We start from the raw sequence: 10,045 nt of genomic DNA, 5'->3' as shown, positions 1-10,045 counted from the left end.
CTCTTCTCCCCTCGGCTCGTTATCCACGGGGTATGTGAGAGATGCAAAGGCCACCTCAAAAACGCTCCCTTTCCCTTTCTGGGCTGGTGGGTGGTGTGGAGGAGCCGAGGGTTGGGGCTCCAAACCCAGGGGCAGATGTGGCATTTTCATCTGTCTGTTTGGATCAGCTCTGCCAGGCTCTGGGTTCAGGCTCAAAGAGGGAAAGTTGGAGTTAAATATATGGAAGGAATTCCTCCCTGTGAGGGTGGGGAGGCCCTGGAATGGATTTCCCAGAGCAGCTGTGGAAGTGTCCAAGGCCAGGCTGGAGGGGGCTTGGAGCAACCTGGGATAGTGGAAGGTGTCCCTGGCCATGGCAGGGGGTGGAATGAGATGGTTTATAAGATCCCTTCTAACCCAACCATTCCGTGAATCCATAGTTTTAGACTCTATCAATTTACAAAAGGGTCTGTCTAGACTGACACTGAGCAAGATTTGACCTCCACCCACCCCAAACCCACATTCACAGCTTTTTTGTCTCCAAAATGCCCTGACCTACATGAACATCTTCGAGCAGACAGCAGCAAACGTGGGTTTTGCAATAGTTGGGAGCTGAGGGCAGGGATGATTAAAGGTTTTCTCCCAGAAATGCAAGAGCTGCCAGACTGCTTTTGTCCCCTGGGGAGCTGGCTGGTGTTTGGTGTTCAGGTATTGCTTTGCAGGGAGATGATCAACATAAATTATGAGCTGTTGGGGCACTGGAAGCTTCTTGTGTTGGGTGTTTCTGCTTGGTATTTACATAGAAATGAGATGGGGCCCAAGTCGTGGAGCAGAAAAGATGAAGACAACGTTTCCAAAAACATCTTTAGCGGGGTGAGTTTTGCCTTCTCACCACGGGCTGGCCCCCTTGGCTTTCACCACCCCCCAGCCACTGTGGCATTTCTTAAAATGGAATTATTGCTCTGCTCCCTGCTGATCACATCCGATACACCACGAGGGGAGCCGGAATGCCCGAGGCTGGGAGAGCAGCAGAGGCTGCACTCATCCCGTGGTGGGTTCATCTCCATCCCAGCAGAGAGTCTGGGATGGGGCTGAGCTCATCCTCCAGCCCTGGAGAGGTCAAGGGGAAGAAGCCGTGAGTCAGCAGGGAAGTCTTGGAAGCAGAGTAGGACATAGGGGAATAAATTACAGCCCCTGGTTCTCAGTGATGCTTTCATGGGCAGATGAACCTGCCCACACCCTGGGCTGGACAAGGACATGGGGATTTCTCCAAGGGTGATGCAGAGCTGGCTTGGGGGCTGTTGGCTGTGCCGTGGGGAGCTGTGGGGAGGGAGGAGCTGTGGGGATGGTTGGTCATTCCGTGATTCCAGCTGTGCATCTGGCTGGGTTGAGTTGTCACCATGGCAAGACCCCCCCAGCCAAGTTATAGAGACCCATCAGGGGGTCACTGGCCAGGAGAACTGGGAGCTCTGCAGAGCTCCGGGAGCACTGGCACATCACTCAAGCATCTGATGTGAATTTTGGGGTGTCCTGTGCAGGGCCAGGGCTGGGATTCAGTGATCCTTGTGGGTCCCTTCCCACCCACAATATTCCATGATTCTATGACCCTCATAGAGAAAAAGGAGAGGATGATGTGAGTTCTCCTAAATCCCAGTTTCCTAAAACCATGAGAGAGGGTTTTCCCTCCCTGGAGGGGCATGTCCACATCTCCAGACCCTGCTCTTTGTGTAAGTTCACATATTTTAAGGAAGGTGGGGGTTGAGGAAGAAGCCCCTGGTGCTGCATTTTGGGAAACTGAACTTTCCTCCTACTTTCTTCTAAAATCAGCCCACTCTGGTGAGAGGGTTTCACGGGTGTGGTGTGGGATTATTTTCCTGTCACTCCCTGAGCTGGTTCTCACTGATTTCTTTAAACAAGGGCCTGGCTGCCTTTTTGTTCTTTTTTGATCCCAGACACCGTGGGAGATCCCAAACGAACTGCATATCCCACGGATGGTTAAATAGCCTCCCTCCCAGACTTCCTTGTGGCCACACTAATCAGGGGATGCAATAAAGGCATGCAAAGGTGCTTCAGGAAGGAGAGCAGACAAAAACTTCTTGAAGCTTCAAACTCCACCCGTTTGGAGACTCGGGTTTGAGGAAATTTCTATGATTTGCAATATCAGGGAGGGAAATAAAGCCCAGGCGGTGCAGCATGAATTATGCATGGAGTTTATTGAAGGTACAGCTGAAAGTCTGGAGTAAGCGAAGGGTAATAACTCTGTTCACTTACACATTAAAAGCTTTAACTCCGTCTATTGCACACAGGAAAAACAACACATGCATTTAACTACAGAAATATAAGGTGCTCGTTGGGGCGTAATTAAAATCTGCTCTACCAAACATGGTGTAGCAACCTGGACCAATTTACATATGCATTCCCAACCCTCTTGTAAACAGGAAAAATTGGATTTTCTGCTGTCATTAAAGAAGTTAAATTACAGCTGCAGCTTCGTCTCGGACAATTAAATTGTGGCTTCTCTCTCTGAAGTTGGGATGACCAAATTTTTCATCCTTTTGCAATAGCTGCATTAGGGAAAGAAAGCCTCTGCTGGAAAGGGGTCAGGCAGAGAAGGGTGATTGAAAAGCCAAGATGATGTGTGGAGACAGGAACGGCCTCTGAAATGAAAATCTCACCTGGCTGAGGGGGGCAGGTGGGGTTTTCCCCCAAGAAAGACATCAGAGAGAGGGTGGGTTTTGTCAGACAACGAGTTTAGGCAGAGCGATGTCCTAGCGCATGGTTGTGTGATCCCTGTGGCTGCCAGAGGGGAGGGGGAATACTGTTTTATTGCAGAAATGCTGATTATTACAAAACGCGCGGTCTCGGGCCCCGCCGGGCTCTACCGGCTCGTCCTGACCACTCGCACGGCTGTGCTGAACCTGTTCCCGCAGACCCCCGGCGCCCCGGGGATGAGCACGGGCCCGGGCCCGCACTGCTCCACGCCCGCGCACACCACGTTGCCCAGGTTGCCCAGGTTGCCCAGGTTGCCCAGGTTGCCCATCCCGGGCGCGCACTGGACCCCGTCCACGGCGGTGAGCACCTCCCTGCCCACGCAGCTGACCGCGCTCCTGGCCCCGAAGCCTGCGCCCACCTTGGGCGCGCAGTCCACGCTGCGGGCGCTGAACGCGGCGTTCCCGAAGGACGAGACCATGCCCAGCCCCGCGCCGGCCCCGCCGCTCTTCACCGTGCATTTCCCTCCGAGCCCGGACAGCGAGCGGCACTCCCCGACCGTGCCCCCGCCGCTGACCACGGCTGCGGGAGCAAACACGGCCTCGGTCACGCCCAGAGCAGCCAAAACCCGGCTTAAAAGGAGCGGAACGAGGCTCATAAAGAAATTAAAAGGGGGGGGGGGGGGGGGGGGGGGGGGGGTCATTAACTCACCTACGCTCACAGGGTTGCCGGTGCATATCCTGTCAAGGAAAGAAACGGCTCAGGGATGGATTTAGGGACATATTCCACAAATTCACGGGCAAACAGAGCCCAGCCTGTGCCTCCTGACATGTCCTTGGGCTATTTAGGTGCACTCTGCTGAGAAGTGCTGCTTCAAATTACCCACCAAAGCACTGCAGGGTTGGATCCCTGATTCCACCGTCATACTAATATCCCACCTGTTGCCCTGGTTTTTCTGAGTTTTTTTAAAGCCTTCTACTTGTTCATAAGATGGAGTCAGTTCTTTAGTTTCTGTACAATATTAAGGGTCAGTTTTTCACTTTCTCACACTTTGGAACATAAACAACCTTTCTTGGTTTTGTTCACTGTCCTTTGTTTACGTATTTCTAGCCTGAAAATAATGTTGGTTGACAGCTGGTCTGTCCAGTGGGGTGAGGGGGTAGTAACCCCAGAAGCCAATCCATAACCAGACCCACAAATGTATAAAAATGGAAGAAATAAACAGGCTCGCTCTTTTTTAAGCAGCTTTTCACTGCAGACCTCCTGCCTCTGTTGTTGTTTTGCGTGCCGCTTTCACACCCACCCTCTTTTTGGATGAGACTGTGATCCCCTCTGCGCCCAGTGGGAGGGAAAAGGGACCCTGCTCCCCTCTGCAGCCCTGGGGGCAGCATCTCTTTCTCCTCAACTCCTCAAAAGTTGTCTTTCACTGTCTGTCCCTACACGGTGCACCCAGGGCTGCTCGTACCTGCTCTCCTCTCCCTCCAGCAGCGTCCTGTAAGTGGCAATCTCAATGTCCAGGGCCAACTTGACGTTGAGCAGCTCCTGGTAGTCCCTGAGCAGGCAGGCCATCTTGTCCTTGGCCTGCTGCAGAGCTGTCTGCAGGTCCACCAGCTTCTGCCGGGCGTCCTTGAGGGCGCAGTCCCCGCGCTGCTCGGCGTCGCAGATGGCTGTCTGCAGGGCTGAGATCTGGGGACAGACACGGCAGGGCATTCCCACAAAGCTCCAGTAAAGTAAAGAAAAGCCCATCCATTCCCATCTCCTGCCATGGGCAGGGACACCTCCCACCAGCCCAGGCTGATCCAAAGCACATCCAGCGTGGCCTTGGACACTGCCAGGCACAATCTGTCTGGGCAAGGAGGCAGCCAAGAGTGATACTAAGGGGTGTCTCCACAGCGTTGCTTGTATGATCCCTTATTTCTCAGCCAGGACGTGCCAGAGAGCCAAGATTTAGGCTGGAATTGTGGTGGCCAAGCTATTTGGGATGAAGGGGATGGGATCTATTGGCTGGTGGGAGCCCACAGCAAACACTTATTCTGGTACTGCCAGACCAACGCACCTCTTATTTGCCAAGTGAGAAATAAATCTGCTTTTTTCTATGCATGAACAGCACATGAGAAGTTAAAATAGATCCAGTCTGGGGCAGGGGGTTCTTTGCAGGGTGGGAGCTGGTCGGACAATGCCCTTTGATGGAGGAGCTGGAGTATCCAGCTGGATCCATCCCTTGGTCCTACCTGTTTCTTCACGTTGTCCGACTCACACTGCAGCTTCTGTATCATCCTGTTGAGCTCGGCAATCTCACTCTGGTTGGTCCTCAGGTCATCACAGAACTTGCCCCGGCTGCTGTGGAGCTCCTCCAGCTGTTGCACAGGAAGAGGACAATGTCAATGCTCCCAAATCGCCCCTTCCCAGGGGCCCTGCCTTCCCGGGGAAATGGAAATCTCCAGAGCTGCACCGAGGCCGGTGTCCCCAGGGCACCACCCAGACATGGCCCCAGCCTGGACAAGGCCAGAGTCTCAGATGAGTCCTGCACTTGCTGATCTTGGAGATCTTTTCCAGCCCCAGGGTTCTATGATTTGCCCTTTGGGAAGTAAAGATGCTCCTCAGGGTGCACAAAGGGACAGCTCTGAACACTCTGAACTGCTCTGCTTGTACTGAAATGTCTCAAACCACACTTTTAAGGTTGATTTAGGTTTGGGGTTTTTTTGGTACAACTTTCTTAAGAAAACTAAAGCTAATACATCATGTGGGGTGGGTTAAATTTGCATTATGGAGGAGAGGAATGGTCTCAGAAATGGTCTCAGAAATGGTCTGTCACGGAAATTCATGGAATACTCACCCTGGTTTGGTAGAAAGCCTCCACCTCGGCCTTGCTCTTCTGGGCAATCTCCTCGTAGCAGCACTCCACACTTTTGATGATGCCCTCCATGTCCAGGTCCCGGCTGTTGTCCATTTGCACGATGACAGAGGTGTCACACAGCTGACAGTCCAGCTGAGCCCTCTCCTGCAGGACCAGAGCATCAGTCCCATCCTCTCAACCAGCCCCACCCAGGCCAGCAGCAACCCCTGCAAGGGGGGCCTGGCTGGAGGAGGTTCTCCCCTGAGCTCCCAACTTGGGGGTCTCCAGTTGGGCGCCTCCTGTCCAGCAAGACCTGGCAGCTGTCACCAGTTTTGGTGGCATAATGTGGGAGGCTGCGTGCCTTTCCCTAAGGAAGGGCAGGGAATCCTGGTGGAGCAACCCAATCCTGCATTCCTGGCCCTCCCAGTGCATTCCTGGACTGGGAATCCTTCAGGTGTGAGTTCCTTGGGCCTCACTGACCCCCACTGAGGGGGTTTAGCTCAAAAAAGGTGTCAGTGTAAAGTGTCCCCTGTGTGTTTTGTTAAAAACTTGTGGAATTTTAGACAGAAGTTCAGAATTCATAAATCAGACAGAATGTCTGTCAGAATTCAGACAGACAGTAGAATTCATAAAAATATTTTGACTAACGTAAAAACTCCACAAGTGTTGGAAATATTTGGCAAACACAGGGATGGTTTGGATTAGAATTTGAGAAGTTTTCAGGCAAAAGGTCCCTCCCCTTGCGGGCAGCAATGTAGGAGACAACCAAAACCCCCTCTGCCTTCCCAAAGTAGGTGTGACAGCGTTGTTATCAAATACATCTAAAAGCCATACAGTTCTGGGCTGCAATTCCAGGATTTTCAGAAAAGACACCTTTCCCTGCACTCTTGGTGCAGGACTTGGGTAGGGAAGGCAGGAGATGATGCTCCCCAGGGAGCAGATTGGGTCAGGAGCCCTCACCTCGGCATAGATGCACTTCAGGAACTCCAGCTGCTGCCGCAGGAGACCCACCCTCACCTCCAGCTCCTCCTTGGTCAGGTAGAGACAATCCACATCCTGGAGAGATACCAGGGATTTGGTGAAAAGAGCTGAAGGAATGGCTGTGGCAAATCCCAGGTTTTCTTTGGATTTGGAGGAAACCCCACTATTTCCAACCCTTAGCACTTTGTGGGTTTGGGCTGCATGTGCTGAAAACCTCAGAGAGCTCCCCGAGATTCCTTGGATCTCCTCATTTTTGGGGCATCAGGCTGTGCCATGGTGCCAGGACCCACCACTGACCCCACGCCCAGGGTTTGCCCGGCCTCAGCTGGTCCTGACTCACCTTCTTGAGCACCACAAACTCATTCTCTGCTGCCGTGCGCTTGTTGATCTCATCTTCATACCTGCAGGAAGGCAGAGGGGGGGATGCTGAGCCCTGGGGGTCCCATCTCCATCACCCAACCACCCAGTGCAGACCATGGGAAACCAAATTTCACTTTGCACCTTATTTTTTATCATTGTTTTTGCTTCATTGCTGTTTCTTACCCCCTCACCGGGCTTTACTCAGCAGTTTTAGCCACACCAGTGGTTCGGGTGGCTGGAGTCAGAGGACAGAAAATCCAGCCAAACCACCAGAAACTCAGAGCTGGAGTCTTGGATTGCTGCTTCCAGCCTTTCTGCTTTGTGAGATGTTTTCCCAGAGCAGCCAGGACTGTGCTCAGAGTGTTTATGGGGAGACCATGGCCAAAATACCTCAGGGGAAGGTCAGGAGCTTGAGCAACCTGTGAAACTCCAGGGTGCAGTAGGTAACACAGTCAGGGCATAATGACTCAAACTGGGACCTGCAAAAACTTTCACAAGACACTGATTCTGTGAGTTGGACCCACTCAGTGATGGCTCAGCAAAAAAAAACACCTGGGTTGATGAACTCTGGGGAAAGATGATCCAGTGATTATGGATCATCTGGTTTATGGCTGGTTTGTGGCTTAGCAGAGTACATAGGGAGATATTAAGAAGCATCTACAGCCTATATTGAAAAAAAACAATTCCCACATTCCCTGTGGGAAGAGAGAATGAATCCCACAATGATGTGGGTAAAGAGTGGGCTGGAGAAAACTGGCTGAGGGTTTTGCTGTTTTGTGGGAACAGATGGCACTGGGGAAGGCACAGGCACAGGTGATGGGGGAGATTTGATGCGGCAAACCATGGGGATATGCAGGAGGCAGAGGAAGAGTGATTTCTTATCCTACCCCATGAGGAAACTGGGCTGGAAAACATCTCCCAGTCCCTCAGCAGCATCTCCAGTGCAGCACTGGATGCCCAGAGCAGGAAATTCGCCCGGCTCTGCAGTGACTTGCCCTGTCCCTCAATTTGTTGATCCATCCAGTGCCACTTCCTTAGATTCACACTCGGGAGCACCACCCAGGCCACCCCGGGTCTGCAGCTCCCCTGTGTGGGACTTACTTGCACTTGAACTCCTGCACCAGGTCCCGCAGGCAGCGCTCCTCGTTCTCCAGCCGCTCGCGCTCCCCCATCACACACTCCAGCTGCTTCCGCAGGTTGCAGATGAAGTTCTCAAACACAGGCTCCAAGTTCCTCCGGGAGGCTGGGAGCACATACTGCTGCAGCAGCTCCCACTTGGTGGTCAGCACCTTGTTCTGCTGCTCCAGCAGCCGCACCTGGGCAGGGAAGAGATGGGAGAGTCAGGACCTCCCGTCCCAAGGCTTCTGCACTTCCCCAAGGGAAAAGTGAAAATTAAATCAGAATTGCAAATGGTCAGGTGCTGCTGTCTCAAGGGGTTGAGTGAGACCAGCATCTTCTCTGAGCTAAACTGGTCCCACCCAGGACTCGAATCTCAGGCTGAGCAACATCAGTGTCGAGGCCAAGCCTGGGTTCAGCCAATGCTGGCTCAGCCAAACACCTCCCCTCCTCCCCACCAACCGGATCCTCTGCCTCCCGATGGGCCCAGGGCAGTCACAAGCCTTTCTCAGCACTAAAAGCTCCATCCAGGACCTCATTTGGATATATCTGATTTAAACTCCAGTCGTGGATACTTATCATGCATTTCCGCTTCTAGATTAAAGGGCTCTCTAGGAGCTTGATGGGTCATGAATAAGTCATTTTACAAAGGGGAAGAAGCAGAAGTTGCTGCTCCTGGGCGGATTCAGTTTTCCCAGTTGCAGAACAACTCTCCAGGAAAATCAAGATCAGATCAGACAGAGCAGTTTCTTTGCTCTTTGAAAAATTCTTTCCCATAACAGCTCTCTAAACAGTTATGAAAACCCTTAAATGTAGCCAAGAAAACAATGATCAATTACATCTTTTTAGGAAATCACCAAATCATTTCATTCACAGAGTGGAGGGACAGAGAAATTAAAATAGTTCCTCCCATTTTAGTTAAATTCATCCTTCATGAAACACAGACTATTTTAAGAATGCAGAAGTCCTTTGGAGTTTATAGATTTGTGAGACCAACATCAGATTATACACTTGAAATAAAATTTCCTGTCCTTCTGTGTCCTCATCACTCACAGGTTTGGATTTACTGTGTCCCTGGAGCTGCTCGTGACTGAGCTCTTTAGCAGGTTGGTGACCATCCAAAGGTACAACACCGGTGGTGTTGCCTTGGTGCAAGGCTTAAATCCAGAAGGTCTCCAGGCCAGGACCACCATGGCTTGTCAGAAATGTTTAAATACCAGGAGAAAGAGCTCTCCGTGTTGTCTCTGGGGACCCCTCGGAGCCGAGGGCCGCGGGGCGGGGAAAGCGGGGTCTCACCTTGTCGATGAAACAGGCAAACTGGTTGTTGAGGTTCTTGATCTGCTCCTTCTCGTGGGTCCGCACCTGGCACTCCTCGGGGTCCACGCCCACGCACAGGGGCTTGAGGAGCTCTGGGTGGATGCTGACACCACGGATGCCCTCGGACCTCCCTCCGCCGAGGCTGACGCCACCGCCGTAGCCCCCCATGGCCACACCGTCCCCCAGGCCTCTGAAGCTGCCCAGGCCCCCGAAGCTGGCACAGTTCCCGAAGCCCACCACGGTGCCGAAGCGGCCCCCGCCGTAGGCCACGCCGCAGCGCCCGACGCCCGCTCCGCCGTAGACGCCGCTGCGGCAGCTCCCGCCGAAGGAAATCCTCTGCCCTCGGCCCAGGTCGCAGACGCTGCGGCTGCTGAAGCCCCCGATCCCGCAGCGCCGACCCACGGGCTGGCACACGGAGGCCGAGCTGCTGTTGGCCCTGCCCAGGCCGCAGACCGCGGATGCCGAGGAGAAGCCTCGTCTGCCCAGGATGGAGCCAGAGGTGTAGCACTGCCGGCTCATGGTGGCTGGGGCGGGCAGTGGCAGCGACACGGAGGAGCAAGAGAGGAGCAGGGACTGGGAGAAGATCTCCTTTAGCTGCTCTGGGGCAGAGCCCTTCTCCTTATATACATTTCAGGAGGTGCCTCAGATGCAAAAATTTAATTTATCCACTGGGTTTGGTCTGCCTGGCAGCAAGGAATGGCTTCCAACATTTTAAACCCACAGCAAACACTTCTATCTCATACGAAATAA

The 10,045-nt window shown here is 53.0% G+C and overlaps 1 protein-coding gene across 1 annotated transcript; it reads right to left on the bottom strand.

Moving 5' to 3' along the window:
* Positions 1-2,191: 2,191 nt before the first annotated feature.
* On the bottom strand, positions 2,192-9,814 carry LOC134565470 (keratin, type II cytoskeletal 4-like). The gene is made up of 9 exons (XM_063425058.1): positions 9,275-9,814; positions 7,964-8,178; positions 6,843-6,903; positions 6,482-6,577; positions 5,522-5,686; positions 4,917-5,042; positions 4,151-4,371; positions 3,397-3,425; positions 2,192-3,267 (listed from the first exon to the last, which is right to left on the bottom strand). The coding sequence occupies exons 1-9, from the start codon at positions 9,812-9,814 to the stop codon at positions 2,855-2,857; spliced, it is 1,866 nt and encodes a 621-aa protein (XP_063281128.1). The 3' UTR covers positions 2,192-2,854.
* Positions 9,815-10,045: the final 231 nt, after the last annotated feature.

The sequence above is a fragment of the Prinia subflava genome, unplaced genomic scaffold (assembly GCF_021018805.1).
Source record: "Prinia subflava isolate CZ2003 ecotype Zambia unplaced genomic scaffold, Cam_Psub_1.2 scaffold_52_NEW, whole genome shotgun sequence".
Taxonomy (NCBI): domain Eukaryota; kingdom Metazoa; phylum Chordata; class Aves; order Passeriformes; family Cisticolidae; genus Prinia; species Prinia subflava.
The sequence above is the reverse complement of the archived record's forward strand: the minus strand, read 5'-3'. Positions and strand labels throughout refer to the sequence as shown.